The sequence below is a fragment of the Mustela nivalis genome (genome assembly GCF_964662115.1).
Source record: "Mustela nivalis genome assembly, chromosome: 1".
Classification (NCBI taxonomy): Eukaryota; Metazoa; Chordata; class Mammalia; order Carnivora; family Mustelidae; genus Mustela; species Mustela nivalis.
This window is the reverse complement of record NC_139020.1, coordinates 113165960-113184859: the sequence shown is the minus strand read 5'-3', so window position 1 is coordinate 113184859 and position 18900 is coordinate 113165960. Positions and strand designations below refer to the sequence as shown.

Sequence of the window (18900 nt, the reverse complement as noted above, 5' to 3'; positions counted from 1 at the left end):
AGAATTGAATTGTGGAAGACAAGTATGTAGAAACATGAATGTTTAAGTTCCATATTTAAGAGCAATCTGTGGTTTGAACCTTACCTAATGAAATGCCATCCCTAAGTTCTACTGTTATTATATAATATAATGTAACACTATTATTATGTTTTCCCGTTATAGAAAATTGCTTTATGGAGTAAATGAAATTACTGTGAAAGTGCCTTCTGTTTTTAAGCTTCTAATTAAGGAGGTAAGATGACATTTTTGATCAGAGGGTGGTCAATTTGGAAAGAGCCATGATTTTTAAGTAATATAATATTCTTGGTTTTGTCTTAGTTTCCCCCTCACTCTTTTTTTTAAACTTGAAATGTAAAAGTAGTAACTGTGGTAGAGAAATAATTTAGGGGCATAAATTACCTTTTTATTAGTTACCTTATTTTTTGTTTTGCTCTGTTTGCCTGTACAATTTTGTTTTTTACTCTCAGTATGTTGTACATGTAAATCTTATCTTATATGTATGTATGCAGCTGACTTATCATGTTTATTTTTCATGTGGTGTTTTGTAGTGCATTTTTGGGAACTAGGCATTGTGCCATAGGTTTAGAATACAAAACATGACCTGATGATTGACATTGATGAACTTGTACTTTATCTTGGGAGGGAAACGGGTCAGTAGTTATTGCAGTGAGAGCTCAGTGAAGTGCCATTGAAGGGCTGTGAATAAAGTTACATGGGTAAAGGAAGGAGGTACAGGATTTTGCTTGGCAGAGTTAGGCTCTCTAGTCTTCCTTTCGATTTTTGGCTAAAGATCAAGAGTTGGGTGAATACCTTCAGTAGATGTTACAGATTGTTTTCCCTCAGTTCCTGAGAGTGGCCATATAATGTTGTTGTACAACATAGCAGATTGTAGTGATTAGGAATTAGAAAGTCTGGTTTGTAATATAATCCCATCAGTAACTAGCTTTGACCATCAGAAAACCTTTCTGCTGCTCCTTTATAAAATTGGCCGAAGTCCTTTAAACTTTTTTTTTTTTTTAAAGATTTTATTTATTTATTTGACAGAGAGAAATCACAAGTAGGCAGAGAGGCAGGCAGAGAGAGAGAGAGAGGAGGAAGCAGGCTCCCTGCTGAGCAGAGAGCCCAATGCGGGACTCGATCCCAGGACCCTGAGATCATGACCTGAGCCGAAGGCAGCGGCTTAACCACTGAGCCACCCAGGCGCCCCTAAGTCCTTTAAACTTAACCTTGTTTAATTTTGAAGTAAAATGGGACTATGTATGTGAAAGTGCTTTGAAAAGTGTACAGGCATCAATTTTAAGACATTTGGGGGAAGTTATTAATAAAATTGATAGGATACTGTTAAATTTGGCTAAACAAAGTCCATTGCCAGGATTCCCTTATCTCTTTTTTCTCATTTAGGTTTTAGTCCTTATTTCCTTAGAGAATGCAAAGCAGTGTAACTTATTTCATATTTGTCTTCCTGTAGACTCCAGTGAACCTTTGACTTATAGGAAAATTGGTATTTGGAGTTCATAATAAGTAAACATTTGTTCAATTTAATTAAGAATTTTATATCCTTTAGTAGTCTGGTAATTATTGGAAGCAAATGTACTTTATTGCTGAAGCAGAATGAAGAATAGCTAAATACACACATGTTAACTATTTCTAGCTTAGTCTTTATTGGGTTTGGTATGTATCTAAATGGATACAAATAATTTAAATTAAGCTTGTTTAGCCAAGTCCTAGTAGGTTAGTGGAAAAAAAGTACTTTGCTAACATCTTGCCCTACTCTTTCAGTAGTACATTTTGCCCTAGGGCACTACAGAGCTTATCCTCTAAATATCTTGTTGTTTATTTCTTAATGAAAAGGTGGAACATCTGTTTGGTTATAAGTTTGACTTAAAAATCTTGTTTTTTAGGTTCTCAACCCATTTTACATTTTCCAGCTGTTCAGTGTTATACTGTGGAGCACTGATGAATACTATTATTATGCTCTAGCCATTGTGATTATGTCTATAGTGTCAATTGTAAGCTCTCTGTATTCCATTAGAAAGGTAAGTCCAATTTATTATGGCTTTCACAACTGTGTATTTTGTAGTAACATGTAAAGTTGTAGAACAGTACTTTGTACAAAGTATTACTCAGTATAGTTATTCTTTTAATTATATGAGTATGTATTTCTTCCCTTTCTTTTTCTTTTTTTTTTTTTTTTTAAAGATTTTATTTATTTATTTGACAGAGATCACAAGTAGACAGAGAGAGACGGAGAAGCAGGCTCTCTGCTCAGCAGAGAACCCAATGCGGGACTTGATTCCGGGACTCTGGGATCATGACCCGAGCCGAAGGCAGAGGCTTTAACCCACTGAGCCACCCAGGCGCTCCAGCCCTCTATTTCTGAGGTGGGGGGAGGCGGATGCTTTTTAGAGTTAAACTACCACTTGACTGCTTAGAGGCCATAGGGATCTATAGGTACTTACAACAGACTGGAATACTGGAGGGCTTATGCTGTTGTTTGCAGGACTGTCTCATTAAAGTGCATCTTTTTTTTTGTCTTGAGCTCATCACTCAATAATCTTTGAATCTTTTAGTCTTGACATTTTTAATGGCAGAGTAATATGTATTTGCCATATTAACTTACCTTATTTTATGGCACCCTTGCTTTTTAATATATATTGAAGAGTGGATTTATGTTAGCTAGTTTTTACATTTTTTTTCCCTTTTTCAGCAATATATTATGTTGCACGACATGGTGGCGGCTCACAGTACTGTGAGAGTTTCAGTTTGCAGAGTGAATGAAGGTAAGTACTTAAGGTAATTTTTGGAAAAGTAAACCAAATAGGATACCCATTGAGCACTAATAACTAAAGCAAGACTAATATATTATACATATACATATACATTCTTTTTTTTTGTAAGATTTTATTTGAGAGAGATTGTGTGTGCGTGCGTGTGTGCCTGCATGTGTGCGTGCACGAGTGCAGGGAGGGGCTGAGGAAAAGGGAAAGAGACTTGCTGAGTGGGCAGCTCCATGTGGGGCTGGATCCCAGGATCCTGAGATAACGACTGGAGCCAAAGTCAGACAACAATTCAAACACTTAACTCTGAGCCACCCAGCACCCCTGAGCCTCTATACGTTCATTTTTTAAGAAGTAAAAAAAGTGTTTGGATTTGTGTTGCTCTTTGAGGGTGTATCAGATTCATTCCTGTAAAATGGCATTTTTCTTTTTCTTACTGTGTGACAGGTACTGAGATGTAATCGAGATGTAATCAGTGATCACTGAGATGCAGTGATTACAAGATGGACACTGCTTGTTGTCATTGAATGCCAGTCTAGTTGAAAAGGCATAGTAACAAAGTGTGACAGACGTCATAATTAGAGGTCGGGGAATTTAGATACTAGAGCTTGCTTACTGTAGGTGTCAGAGACGGCTTCTTGGAGAAAGTATCTTTAAGTGGTTGAATTAGTTGGATAAGAGGTAGGTGAGGGGGCTGGTGAGAGAGGGAGAGAAGAGGGTTTTAAGTGCCCAGTCTTCTGCAAGTGGGAGGGAGCTTGGTCACTGTAATAACTGAAAGAAATTCAGCGTGCCAAGTGCAGCAGCTGGATGATGGACAGCCATCTAAGGCATGTTAAGGAATTTGAGCTCATTTCAAAAGGCAGTGGAAAGCCAGTGAAGGGTTTTTAAGCAGAGGATTGATTTGATGTTTTCCTTTTTGCAAAAATCATTCTGTCTGTTGTGTTCAGATGGGTTTTGAGGAGAGTAAAGTTGAAGGCATGAAATGGATCAAGGTGAAGGTTGTGGAGATGGAGAAAAATGAGGTGGGACTGAAAGACCCCTAAATGTGGGCATTGAACTGGATTTAATAATTCATTGGATGTGAGGTAATAGAGCAGTGTCAGGCTTGGCGGATGGACATCAGTGTCATTTAACTAAAAGAGGAACACTGGAGGAGAAGCAGTATTGTAGGAAAGGATAATGTTTTGGACACATTAGTTGGTCTGGTGTGATATTGAAGTGTTAAAGGACATAAAGGAGAGACAACACAGCAGCATGGGCCTTGGAAGCACTGGCCATTTTGATTGATTGAGAATACCAAATCAGTCTCCATTCTCTTGGCTCAGTACACTACGTCCAAGCACAAACAGTTTGGCCTGGTAGGTGCTTCCTTCCCTGTGCTTCCTAGTCACTTGCTGCTTTTTTAGTTGGGAGTATCTCTCTTTGTTGGTGCTTGCTCATCCTCTTACTGCTTTGCTGCTGCTGAAGGCACTGGCGATGCCAGGACTTTGCAATCAACTCATGTTTTCCTTACCCCTCTGTAAAGGCTAACGAGTCATTGGTATTTTGTTTCCTGATATACCTGATAGGTGTAGACTTTCACAAGTGGCATTAAAGTTTTAAAAAAGTCATGTTTATTTAAAAATGAAAAGTATGATGCCTAGTATGTGCTTTTATACTATCATTAGAATTCTTCAGACGTTGTTTCCTCATAGTTTAGTTGAAGGGAAAGAAAGGCAAAGAGTTTTTGCCCAAAGACTAACATCACAAATAATAGTTTTCTCTTTACATACAAACGAGCAGAACTCCTTCCTGAGGATGGTATTAAGCCTAAGGGAGGGAAAGAATGAGAGAAAGAGTCTAAATGTAAGACAGTCTTAAAGAAAAACCTCCTTTTACTTGGGAAGCTGTTCTTAAAAAGTGTTTGGCTAAATTGAATATAATACAGATTTCCAAGGAAATGAACTAGATAAAATAATGCAGTGTTATAAATTTATTTAAAATAGACCTAAAATATTAGGACTATTTAGGAATATTGAGAAGGTATTGGAATGTTATAAGCTATAAATAGTGGCAGTGAGAAAAAGCTGTTTAAAAAATTGCTGTTAAAAAGAAAATACACTGGGGTGCCTGGGTGGCCCTGTTGGTTAAGCATCTGCCTTTGGCTCCGATCACGATCCTGAGATCGTGCCCTATATTGGGCTCCCTACTCAATAAGGAGCCTGCTTCTCCCTTTCCCTGTCCCCCTCCCCCCATCACTCATGCTCTCTTTCTCAAATAAAATTTTTTAAAAATACACTAAAATTGTCAATGCTTTCTGTTGTTTCCAAGGAGTTTTAGAAATCTAAGCTTATTTACCTATTGGGATCTCATATTTGGACTCTGTTTTCTAAGATGGCTGTTGTACTGAGTATTGCTGTCCAGCTGCCTGTTTGGTCAGAGGGGACTTGGCATCACCTGTGTGCAGTTGGCATCCTGTCAGGGGACAAACTGTCTGACATACTTAAATACCATGCTTTGTTACCCTAAGGCATAATAATCTTTGTTTTATTTTCGTGTATTGAGATTGTCCTATTTAACTTCATTATATTTTTAACTTAGCATTGAGGTCAGTTGACCTTCAGGCAGATCTTTTATTTACTCTGTTTTTATTTCAAGTTAAAGAATATTTTTTTTTTTAAAGATTTATTTATTTATTTATTTAACAGAGAGAAATCACAAGTAGGCAGAGAGGCAGGCAGAGAGAGAGAGAGGGGAGGAAGCAGGCTCCCTGCTGAGCAGAGAGCCCGATGCGGGCCTCGATCCCAGGACCCTGAGATCATGACCTGAGCCGAAGGCAGCGGCTTAACCACTGAGCCACCCAGGCGCCCCTCAAGTTAAAGAATATTGATATTTCTCTTTTTCTTTCTTTAAATCCAGAAATAGAAGAGATCTTCTCTACAGACCTTGTGCCAGGAGATGTTATGGTCATTCCATTGAATGGGACAGTCATGCCTTGTGATGCAGTTCTTATTAATGGTACTTGCATTGTAAATGAAAGCATGTTAACAGGTAAACTAAATGAGTAAAAATCAGATCAGTTGTTTATAATGATAAGAAGATTTAAGTAGTTTCTGATTAAATTATTTAAAAACTTTTGTATCTATAACTAAACCTATTATTTATATTTACTCATGAATGTGATGGATAATGAAGATTTTTTTTATTTTGAAGAGAGCAAATTCTGCGTTATACTCAGTTGTGGCACTAAATCATTATGCTGGTGTTCACTACATTTTTGGGCATACTTTTTTTGACATGAGGAAATACTTTATAGTAAGGGAAGAGGAATTAGAAATATGTCCTTTGCTTGCAGAGAGTGTCAGCATATATACTTCCCTATTTGATGTGTAGAAAGTGGGAATAAAGATTTTATGTTTTCCTTAAACTGGGAAAGTAGACTTTGAAATGACTTCTGTTTGGAAATTCATAATCTGAAGGTAGAATTTGATACCTTTTTATATTTTCTTTATTTTTTGTCAGAGTCAATCTGGAAAGAAGTGATTGCTATGTTTTAAAATTGTTAAGAGTTTTCTCTTAAAACACAATCAACAAATATCCCCACATACTTGTCACCTTTGAAACAAGAAATGTGAATGCTACAGAGAAATAAATTTAATGTTGAAAAGAATTTGGCAATTTGTTGTTGAGAGAACTACCATACTACGTATTTTCTCTATTCCCTTTCCTAGATGCCTTTTCTCTTCTCTCTCTCCCTCTCTGTGTGTGTGTGTGTGTGTGTGTGTGTGTGTGTGTGTGTGTGTGATGGGGGGTAGGAGTAGGTCTTTACATCTGGGTGTGCTTGAGGCTGTAGCGTGCTTCTCAGGTCAGTTTTGGGGGATCAGTGAACAGATGCTAGGGCCGTGGCAGCTGCCTGGTCTTTTTATCTGAAACTTGACAAAATCATTTCCAGATTATTACTTTGACTCACAGCTCACTTTCAGGAATTATTGTGAGAGATAAGACTTGATATTTTTGGTTAAGGAAATTGGTAGACAGAAAGCTAATTGAGTAAGTTTTGTTATCCTCATATGAGAACTCCTAGTAACTATTGAAATAGTATAATAACATTTAGGTTATTTTACAATTGAAGATTTGTGCATTTGGTACTGATTTCTGTGCTTTATAATTTTTTTTTTTTTTAAAGGAGAGAGTGTTCCAGTGACAAAGACTAATTTGCCAAATCCTTCAGTGGACATAAAAGGAATGGGAGATGAATTCTATAGTCCAGAAATACATAAACGACACACTTTGTTTTGTGGGACTACTGTAATTCAGACTCGTTTCTACACTGGAGAACTTGTCAAAGCTGTAGTAGTTAGAACAGGTAGAACACATGACATCTCTTCTTACATGGTTTAATGTATTTGATGCCTACTGAATGTTTAAAAAGAGCTTCTGTTTTGGGAGATAATTCTCATTTTCTTATAAAAATATAGTAATTTTCTTCTTTAATTTTTTTTTTTAAAGGTTTTAGTACTTCCAAAGGACAACTTGTTCGTTCTATATTATATCCCAAACCAACCGATTTTAAACTCTACAGAGATGCCTACTTGTTTCTGCTGTGTCTTGTGGCAGTGGCTGGTATTGGATTTATCTACACTATCATCAATAGCATTTTAAATGAGGTATGTAAACGGTAAACTTTAAATAGGGTTTGATTCTTAATGATTGCATGTGGCTGCTGAAGGTTTGAAATGTGGCTAATGAGAATAAAGAACTATACTTTTGATTTAATTTAAATTAACCAAATGAAACTAGTAGCTGTTATTTTGGAATGTGCGGATATAGAACGTTTTCGTCATAGCAGGAAGTTCTTTGGGACAGTTGTGGTTTAGGTGTGGTCTTTTTCTTGTTCTCTTGTGACTTTTTAGAGAGGGAGGGGTGATCACATACTCACCAAAGGTTTATTTTTTTCTCTCTCTCTTTTTAACTTCTGGGATATTCAGCATTAAAGTTATTTGCGATTACTTAATTGAAGGTACTTCTAAGAGACCTCGTCAAATTTCCCTTTTCCATTCCCTTTAGAGACAGGCATAGTACGATGCTGTTATTAAGAGTCTTTGTCTGATAGATGTGTATTGAACTTTGAAGTGTGTAGTGTGTGACGCCTGTAGAGCTCTTAAAATGAAAACTTCCCTTAAAAATAGCTTTCATTCCACAGCCCATTGACAATTCACTGAGCTTCCTATTTTACAGCCTCTAAAGGGAAGAGGAATTGTAAATGGTTGATGAATGTAACTCTATACACCTTTATATGTAAAATTGAAAATGGTTTATGGATTCTTCACATTAGATTAGTAAATATCTGATATGGGGGGAGGTCCTGACATTGATTTTTGTGTTAATTGTAGGTAGAAATTGGGGTAATAATTATCGAGTCTCTGGATATCATTACCATTACTGTGCCACCTGCGCTTCCTGCTGCAATGACAGCTGGCATTGTGTATGCCCAAAGAAGACTGAAAAAAATTGGTATTTTCTGTATCAGTCCCCAAAGGATAAATATTTGTGGACAGCTGAATCTTGTTTGCTTTGACAAGGTTGGTTCAGTTTCAAAATCATTCTCAAAGGTTGCTTTCATGGCTTTAAAATACTTAGATTAAGGTTTTCTGTATGTATTCTCTATCAACCAATTTATACTGATTGTTTAATGTTCTTCTAATAGTCCTCTTTTTCAACTTTCTTAGTACATGAATGATTTTTGTATATTTCTTCTCACTGCTATTTTTTAAATCAATTTTAAATATTTTGAATATTGCTTATTTGCCAAAATCTACAATTATCTAATCATTCATATGCAGAATTATGCCATATAGTAGTAGTAAAAATTACATGATCTTTTGTTTTTTACAGAGTAAGCTCCACACAGATATATTTACTGGAATCTTATTGGTGTTATGTATATATGTTAAGTTAAAGTTTGCTCTGCTATTTTATTGAATATGTTTCAAAATTATGAAGGTCACTGATCTTATGTGAAAGTGGCAAATTACGTACCTGTATGAAATATTCCTTGCCTCTTAATAAAGAATTTTTTTTCCTCTGCTGAAATTAGTTTTCTTAAAAGTTTTATTTTGAGAATTAAATATTAACCAAGAAACCTCCCATCAAGCTCTTCTTGGTAACTGATACGATAGGTATATGATTTTGTGCATGTTCACTGTTGAAGGGAAAAAATGTGAGACATTTGTTTTTTAAAAAAATAAAATCCTGGAGCACCTGGTTGGCTCAGTTGGCCGAGTGTGCGACTCTTTGATCTCCGGGTTTGAGTTCGAGCCCCATGTTGGGCATACAGATTATTCAAAAAAAAAAAAAAAATCATATCCTATGACTGCATTTCATATTTATCTGTTCGAAAAATTTCACTTATGCCTTTTTGGGGAACATTACTATTAAAATTTTTAAATGGTCAACAGAAGTGGAGAAGATACAAGTATAAAAAGCCTTCATTTATCCATTGCCCAGCTTTAACAGTTAATCAGCATTTTGTCAGTCTTACTTCATCTGTACTCGCATTTTGAAGGTGGTACCATCAGACATTCTTTCACCAGTATACTTCAGTTTTATCTCTAGAAGATATTGCCCCCCCCAAAATTTATTGTAATACCATTATCTTACTCCACTTAACAAAATTAATAATTCTTGGTTTATCTAATATTCAGTTCTCATTCAGATTTCCTTGTCTTTCACAAAAAGTGCCTCAAATTTTACAATTTGTCTTTTCTATCAGAATCCAAATAATGATTGCATTGATTATAATTAATCTGTAACAGTTGCTTTTCTTGCCCCTTGACCTAAATCATCTTATTAAAGAAACCAGGTCGTTTACATTCTGGATTTAGCCAGTTGCTTCCTCTTGGTGTCATTTAACTTGTTCCTCTTCCCTTTTTGGCTCCCTCTGTCCTCCTGTCTCCTTCCTGTGTAGGCCTTTATTGAATGATAGGTTTATTGGTACATTGTTCTGTTTTTATTTTTTTGTAATACAAGCATATGAACGCATGGTTCAACACCTGTGCTCCTCCACCTGTCCAGAGGAACAGTACTGTAAGGAATGTTCTGCACATTTCCCCTAACTTTAGTTATTTCCTGGAAGTTAATCTTTATAACATATAGAGATCTTACTAGTTTCCTTCGTTGACAACTATATTCTATTTTACTATGTATATGTAGCGTAACTTTTTGTGGTTTCTGTTCTTGGAGGAATTACTCATAATTTGTACATGTGTGCTTTTTTTCTTTTTAAAGACTGGAACTCTTACTGAAGATGGTTTAGATCTTTGGGGGATTCAACGAGTGGAAAATACACGGTAAATATTAGCTAGATTTGATCATTTATTAGTTACTTCTTAATAAGTATCTTAAATATGAAATATTCAAACGAAGTAATATGACAGCTGTGTACCCAGTACAAAGATTAAACAGTTAAGGGTGCCTGGGTGGCTGAGTCGGTTAAGCCTCTGCCTTCGGCCAGGGCATGATATCAGGGTCCTGGGATCAAGTTCTGAATCAGGCACTCTGCTCCTACCCCTGCGCTGCCTTCCGCTCCCCCCGGTCAGATAACATAGATAGATCTCTCTCTGTCAAATAAATAAATAAAATCTTAAATCTTAAAAAAAAAAAAAAAGATTAAAAGTTAACATTTTGTCATATTGGCTTCAGATCTCTTTCAAAAAGATATAAAATATTATAGATATTGCAAAAGTCTTAATCTATTCCTGCAATCATTCTGAAGTTGTGTTCTCTTACTATCTTTGCATTTTTTATATTTTGTCTACATTCCCATCTGTCTCTAAACAAGACCTGTCTATTAATAAACATACATGACTGATATACTGTACATCTTTTCACTTTCTTTGCCTCTTTAACATTGTTTTCAAGGTTTGTCCAGGTTGGTATGTATAGATATAATTTATTAATCTTAACTATTGTTTAATATTCCATGATAGGAATGAACCATAGTATCTATTTTATGATGGGGCAGTTTCATTTTCTCCCTTTCCCCTTTCACAGCTAGTGAGTGCTGCAATTGCAGTTCTTCTATACAACTCCTGGTGAGCATGTGGTTGAGTTTCAGTAAACTAGCTTCATAAAGATATGGGTGCTGGATGATAGGGCACCTGCATGGCTTCACGTTTAGTAGAGACTGCCTAGTTACTCCCTAAGTGATGCTGCTCACACTCTTTCCCTTCATACATGTAAGATCCTATTGCTCCAGTCCTTGCCAAACTTGGTATTGTCAGACTTCTCATTATTGCCACATGGATAGATCCAAAATGGTCTTTCATTGTGGCTCCTTGCAGTTTCCTCAGTACTTAATAAGCCAATCTTATTTTCACCTTTTTGGAAGGATGGTCTTTTAGCATTTTTCCGTGTATTGTCAGTTTGTATCTTGGCACAGTTTTTCTGCTGTGTTCCTAGTCTTATATCTTATTTATTAGAAGTCCTTTGCATTTTTGGGTGGTAGTCTTTTTCAGTACTATGCATTGCAAAAATATTCCAACAGTCTTTCTCGTCTTTTTACTTCTGTTTTTGTAGTCTTTTGATGGCTTAGTTGTTTTATATCACTTTTCCCCCTCAGAAGTCTGTGGGATTTAGGTTTAGGGTTGAGGAGAATATTGTTTGGTTTATGTAATTTGAGAGTTGTTATATCTTCTTGATTAGTAGTGTGTCACATTGTGACATTGTGACCTTATTTCTCCCTAATGCATTCTGCCTTAATTCCATTTCATTTTAAATTTCTGCAGTTATACATCCCGGCCTTCTTTGGTCTAAGGTTTGCCCAGTGTGTCGTCTTTTCCATCGCTTTGCTTTTTAATCTTCCTGTGCTGTTGTGTTCCCATTTGTAATTTCAGATATATTGGGACTTATTTCTGTAATTCCTCGCCTCAGTTCAAACACACATTTTCTCAAATTTCTCTTTCATATTTGCGTACATTTTCTCAGAATTTATACATTTTAATCTTTTACTGCTTGTCCTTAAACTATTAATGGTTGTCTTTAGTATCTTAAGTTCTTGGGTGTCTTTATTGGGTTTCTCTAACCCCCAGGAAACCCACAGACTGTAGAGTACTTTTTTGATTATTCCCCTCCCTTATTTATATGTATTTGTTGCACAGTATTTTATGATTAGGACTTGGGTTTTATACTCTGCATGCTGAGATTTCCCTCAGTTCAGGACTGTCTTTGCCAACCACTGCTGCTTCAGTCCCGCTCCCCTGGACTGCATTGTCCTCTTCTGCAGCTGCATTTATTGGTGATGCTTTCGTTTTCACTTCTGAAGGATGGCGTAGCTGCGTAGCTTTCCAGGGTGTCAGCGGTTCTTCAAGCACTTTGATGGTGTGATTCCATTTCTCCCGACTCCTTTTCTTTTTTTTTTTTTTTTTAAAGATTTTATTTATTTATTTGACAGAACGAGATCACAAGTAGACAGAGAGGCAGGCAGAGGAAAGCAGGCTCCCTGCTGAGCAGAGAGCCCGATGCGGGACTTGATCCCAGGACCCTGAGATCATGACCCGAGCTGAAGGCAGAGGCTTAACCCACTGAGCCACCCAGGCGCCCCTGACTCCTTTTCTTACTCTTGTTTTAAGAATACTTCTTTATCCTTGATTTTTGCAGTCTCTTTTTATTTGTGTAGGACTCATTTGCTTCTTGATTCCAAAGATTCATGCTTTTCTTAAATTCTGGAAAAATTGCAGCTTTTTTCCCCTATTCTCTTATGACCTTCCCCCCATTCTTTGTTTTCTCCATCTGGGAATCCTAACCATAGGTTAAATAAGAAACTGCATTTGGTTCTTTGTAAATCTGATTTTCCTCCTTTCCCCCTCACCGTGGGGTTCTTTTTCTGTCTTTAATTTAAAAGTGCCCCCCTTTTTGGCATTCTTTCAGATTGCCATTCTATTATCTCAAATTTATGGGATTCTAATTCTTTGTTGTGTCTGTTGAGCCATGGGAATGTTTCCCAGTGCATTTTTTAATTATGGACTTGGACTTAGAAGAATTTTTCTGTGCGATTTCTTTGTGGCTGTGTTGTGGGAGCTCCTCTTTAGAGAATATTGACTGTGCTTGGCTGAGAGTGGTATCAGTGGTGCTAGATGAGCTTTAATGCTGCTTTCATAACCTGAGGATTTCTGGACCTGCAGTAGCTGTGTTCAAACCCAGATCCTCTCCTGAACGGTGTAGTGGTTCAGAGTTGAGGTCCTAAAGCCAGACCTCCTGTGTTTGAATCCTTGCTCTGCCACTTAACATACTTTGTAACCTTGGAAACTTACTTCACCTTCTGTTTCAATTTCTCCATCTGTAAGGTGGGGACAATAAAACCTATTCCTCTGGTGTGAGGAGAACATGAATCAGATATGTTTTAAAAAGTTAGTAGAATGGTGTCTAGCGCATAGTAAATATTATACAGATATTAACTATTTTCTTGAACTTTGTGGGAGGGAAGAAATTAAGCTTACTCTTAGTTATGCCTTTGGTTGTGTAGTCCAAGATGCTCCATTTTTTTAAGTTAATACATCCTTTTTCCAAGGATGTTTTTCAAGAGCACTGGCTATTTTTGGTGAAAAAGATCCTCTCAGTTTGAACTCCCCACTTTGTACTTGGCCAGGACTTTGTCTTCTGTTTCTGTGTATTAAAGCCCAGGGCCTTAGGGTATTGAGCTTGCTCCCTTCCCTTCCTCCTTCCTCGCAGAACTCAGGTTCATACTCCTCTGTTTTTCTTTCCTTTCATTTTTGGCACTTGAAAATTTCCTTTTCTTGGTTACGAGCTTAGTTTCCCATTGAAAAGATCATGTTACACATTCATTTTGTATTTTTGCAGAAGAGATTTTATGTATTCTGATCTATCATATGCCATAGGCAGGAATTTTAATTATTTGGTATCTGGTATTTTCTCTCTTGGTTTGTCTGGCATTATTATTTAGAATCTTTGGTAATATGGTATTTTAGTTAAGAATAATTTACATGGAAGAAAATGGTTTTGAATGTCAGAAACTATACTGAAAATACATGCAGAAATGCAAATTTTTATTTGCATATTTTAATTTTATAAAACAGTATGTATAGAATTATAGAATATTTATTGTCTTGGGACTTATGAATCTAATTCAGTACATTTTTTGTTTAGTTTCCTTTTGCCAGAAGAAAATGTTTGCAATGAGATATTGGTAAAGTCTCAGTTTGTTGCTTGTATGGCTACTTGTCATTCACTAACAAAGATTGAAGGAGTGCTTTCTGGTGATCCACTTGATTTGAAAATGTTTGAAGCCATTGGATGGGTAAGTTCAATATTTTAAAGCACAAGTAACTTTAAGAAAAATAATAGTAAAAACTACCTTGCAGAAGGAGATTGTTTCTGTTAGTTGTTTTGATGGTACCATTAAAGGAACTAGATAATTTCCAAAGATATATCCTTACAAAAAGATTCATAATTCTGTTAAAAAAAAAAAGTGTCTGTTATAGGTAAATTAACTCACTTAAACACCTTTAATAGAGGATGACCTGCTCAGGTGCCTGCTTTATGTTTATAGCAGAAGTCAGCTCTCACCAACTTGGGGTAGTAGGCTCTAGTCGGTAAGATGATCTTCAGCAGCAACAGTTGTTGACCACGGTGGAAAGTATGGCCAGCCAGGTGTCTTCAGTGTTTTTTTGTCACTATTTTCTACGTTCAGTGTTTAGAGACACACACATAGACACACATACATGTTTATTTGTTTATAACTTTCTCTTTGTTGTTGGTGATCATTTTAATTTGAGTGCTTGCTGTGTTTTCTGGTTATCACTTCACAGCATTGAGTTCTTTTACAGATGCAATAATGAGCTTGGTTTTGAAGTTCCCTTATGACTTCTGAATTAATTATTTTCTCTGCGTCAGTTTTCTTTTCCCCCTCCCTATACTTGGTTTTTTCCTTCATGCTTTTGGTTTTCATTATACATCTAGATGGTACTTCCATGTTTAAGAATGAAGGTTTGATTTGATAATTTTGGGTAGTTAGGATTTTATTCTTGCCTGTAGTGTGTTAGCCTGTTTTCTTGAGATGTGTCTTCCCTGAGGGGGAAGACTGACCAAGGGGAGTCCTGAGGGTGAGGGCTCCAGTGGGCGTGCCTCTGTCCAGAGGTGCAGAGTTACTTTACTAGCCTTTTAGGTTGCTCTCCTCACCTGCTCCCACTATACTTGCCCTGGCGGAGCTGTGTTCTGGAGTGCCGATGCTCCCATTAGCAGCCCTTCTTCCTCCCAGGTAGGTAGTTCATATCTCTAGGTGGTGACCCTGGTTTTCTTTTTTTTTTGGCTTAGCTCCACTCTGGCTGTTCACAAATGTACTTTTCTTATATGTCCACTTGTATTTACTCTGGGCTACTACTGTTTCTTTCATTGGTATATCCATTAGTATGTTTCAGTTTGCCTTTTATATTTATATTTGAAATCCTTTTCCTTTTTTTTTTTTAAACTTTCTGTTTACTTCTGTAGGTTTATTTATTTGGTTATTTATTTATTGGTATTTTAGTTAATGTTTTGATAGGGAGGGAGATGAATGGCTGGCCATCTTCTGATAGCCCAAAAGAAATGCTTACCAAATTTAATTCCCAAAAGGCTTACAGAGAAAAATTTAAGAGTAAGGCCGAATAAGACTGATCAATTTTGGTGTTCTCTAAAACTTCTCTCCAGCTGAACAGATTTTCAGTATATTGAGTGTTCTGTTTGTAGGTCTTAAAAAACAACTGGTTTTATAGTTAAGTTTGTACAATTGTATGTTTTGTTTACTCAGAGATGCTCGATGTTTGAGCTTACCACAGAGTATCAATGGAATGTTTTCAAATAACCAGACACTGCTGTTATGTGATGTGATCGATGCCATATAAGATAAATTTCAATTTCAGACATGTTAAAACATGTCTTGCTATCCACTTGGTTAATTAGACACAGTTCCCTTCCCAGTCATTTTCCCATTGATTGATTCCTTCATTTTTAAGTCAAATTAGTTTATTGTTTCGTGTATATATGTATTTAATACACATTTTGTTGGAATTATTTCACCAAAAATAAGTGTTTTTAAATTAATTTTCAGGCAGTTAGGGTAGTAGTATCTTAATCAGAAATGTTCAGTCTGAAACACTAAACTCCTGTCTTTGTGCCTCAGTATGTGCTTGATCCAGTGTTTCTGCTAACCATATCTGAGTTCTATATTTTTAAATTTAAATCCAATTTAGTTAACATATAGTATATTCTTAGTTTCAGGGGTAGAATTTAGTGATTCATCAGTTGCATATAATGCTCAGTGCTGACTTATTTCCATCCATGTCATTGCAAATAGCAAGGTTTCATTCTTTTTGATGGCTGAGTAATATTCTGGTGTGTGTGTTTGTGTGTGTGTGTGTGTGCCACACATACCACATTTTCTTGGTCTATTCATCTGTCGATGGGCAGCTGGGCTCTTTCCATATTTTGGTTATTGTGGACATTGCTGCCATAAACATGGGGTGCATGTGCCCCTTGTTTCACTGTTGTTTTGTCCTTTGAATAAATGCCTAGTAGTGCAATTGCTAGGTTGTAGGGTAGCTGTATTTTTAATTTTTTGAGGAACCTCCATACTGTTTTCCAGAGTAGTTGCACCAGCTTGCATTCCCACCAACAGTGTAGGAGGGCTCCCCTTCCTTGGCATCCTTGCTAACATCTGTTTCCAGAGTTGTTACTTTTAGGCATTCTGACTGGTGTGAGGTGGCATCTCATTGTGGTTTTGATTTGTATTTTGCTGATGCCCAGTGATGTCAAGCATTTTTTCATGTGTCTGTTAGCTGTTTGTATGCCTTTGGAGAAATGTCTATTCATGTCTTCTGCCCATTTTCTTGATTGGATTTTTGTTATTTTAGGTGAGTATTGTGAGTTCGTTATAGATTTTAGGTACTAGCCCTTTATCTGATAAGACCTTTTTGAGTATCTTCTCATAGGCTGCCTTTTAGTTTTGTTGCTTGTTTCCTTTGCTGTGCAAAAGCTTTTTATCTTGATGAAGTCCCAATAGTTCATTTTTGATTGCCTCTGGAGACATGTCTAGCAAGAACTTGCTACAACTGAGGTCAGAGAGGTTGCTGCCTGTGTTCTCTAGGATTTTGATGGATTCCTGTCATATTTAGGTCTTTATCCATTTTGAATTTATTTTTGTGTATGGTGTAAAAAAGTGGTCCAGTTTCATTTTCCTGCACGTGGCTGTCCAATTTTCCCAATGCCATTTGTTGAAGAGACCGTCTTTTTTCCACTGGATTTTCTCTCCTGCTTTGTTGAGGATTAGTTGACCACAGAGCTGAGTTTCTCTATTCTGTTTCTCTGTTCTGTTCCATTGATTTGTGTGTCTGTTTTTGTGCCAGAACCATACTGGGGTTTTTCTGATTCCATACAAATTCTAGGATTGTTTGTTCCAGCTCTGTGAAAAATGCTTGTGGCATTTTGATAGAGATTGCAGTGAATGTGGGGATTGCTTTGGGTAGTATAGGCTTATACTTAAGCCTCTGTTAAAATGTTAAAATATTTTAATATTAATGTTAAATATTAATGTTAAAATATTTTAATGTTTTAATGTCTAATGTTAAGATACTTTAACAATATTTGTTCTTCAATCCATGAACATGGAATGTTTTTCCATTTCTTTGTGTCTCCCTCAATTTCTTTTATAAGTATTCTTTAGTTTTCAGAGAAAAAATCTTTTAACTCTTTGGTTAGGTTTATTCCTAGGTATCTTTACGGATTTTGGTGCAGTTGTTTGTTGAGTGGAATCAGTTACTTGATTTCTCTTTCTGTATAGAAATGCACCAGACTTCTGTGCATTGATTTTATATCTTGCCACTTTGCATTCTGCATACTGAATTCATGTATCAGTTCTAGCTGTTCTTTGCTGGAGTCGTGAGTTTTCTACATATAGTATCATGTTGTCTGTGAAGAGTGGAAGTTTGACTTCTTCTTTACTGATTTTGGATGCCTTTTCTTTCTTTTTGTTGTCTGATCACTGAGGCTAGGACTGCCAGGACTCTGTTGAATAACAGTGGTGAGAGTGGACATCCCTGTCATGTTCCTGACCTTAGGGGAAATGCTCTCAGGTTTTCCCTGTTGAGGACGATATTTGAGTCTTTCATATATGGCTTTTATGAAGTTGAGGTATGTCCATTTATCCCTGCATTGTGGAGGGGTTTATCGAGAAAGGATGCTGTACTTTGTCAAATGCTTTTTCTTCAGCTATTAAGACGATCATATGGTTCTGATCTTTTCTTTGATGTGGTGTATCACGTTGATTAATATGCAGATGTTGAACCATCCCTGCCCAGGAATAAATCCCACGTGATTGTGACAAATAAACCTTTTTTTTTTTTAAATTTTATTTATTTATTTGAGAGAGAGAGAAAGCACGAGAAGTAGAGGGTAAGAGGGAGAAGCAGACTCCCTGCTGATCATGGAGCCTGATGCAGGATTTGATTCCGGGACTCTAGGATCATGACCCAAGCTGAAGGCAGTTGCTTAACCAGCTGAGCCACCCAGGCACCTGTGAATAATCCTTTTAATGTATGGTTGGATTCTATTGGCTAGGATCTTGGTAAGAATTTTTGTATCCGTGTTCATTAGGGATTTTGGTCCATAATTCTCCTTTTTGATGGTTTTTTTTTTCTGGTTTTGGGGTCAAGGTTATGCTGGCTTCATAGAATGAGTTTGGGTTTTCCTTCCATTTCTGTTTTTTGAAAGAGTTTCCCTTGTAAGCCCACCTTTGCCGCATCCCAAAGGTTTTGAACTGTGTTTTCATTTTCATTTGCTTCCATGTATTTTTTTAATTCTTTAATTTCCTGGTTGACCCATTTATTCTTTAGTAGGATATTCTTTAACCTCCATGTATTTGTGGTCCTTCCAGATATTTTCTTGTGGTTGACTTCAAGTTTCACAACATAGTATGATCTCACTCTTTTTGTACCGGTTGAATCCAGATTTGTGACCCAGTATATGATCTATTTTCGAGAACGTTCCATGTGCACTTGAAAAGAATGTGCATTCTTCTGCTTTAGAATAAGTGTTCTGTATATATCTTTCAAGTCCATCAAGTCCAGTGTATCATTCAAAGCCCTTGTTTCCTTCT

General features: G+C 36.6%; 1 protein-coding gene across 2 annotated transcripts in view; it reads left to right on the top strand.

The window, feature by feature from the left end:
* Window positions 1-18900, top strand: part of ATP13A3 (ATPase 13A3) — a 92286-nt gene that overhangs the window by 32709 nt on the left and 40677 nt on the right. For both annotated transcript variants that reach the window (XM_082683387.1, XM_082683388.1), the window contains 9 exons: window positions 163-232; window positions 1902-2036; window positions 2708-2780; window positions 5676-5807; window positions 6943-7122; window positions 7266-7423; window positions 8150-8338; window positions 10044-10105; window positions 13920-14070. In XM_082683387.1, the coding sequence (XP_082539513.1) occupies window positions 163-232; window positions 1902-2036; window positions 2708-2780; window positions 5676-5807; window positions 6943-7122; window positions 7266-7423; window positions 8150-8338; window positions 10044-10105; window positions 13920-14070 (1150 nt within the window). The remainder of the gene's footprint in view (window positions 1-162; window positions 233-1901; window positions 2037-2707; window positions 2781-5675; window positions 5808-6942; window positions 7123-7265; window positions 7424-8149; window positions 8339-10043; window positions 10106-13919; window positions 14071-18900) is intronic.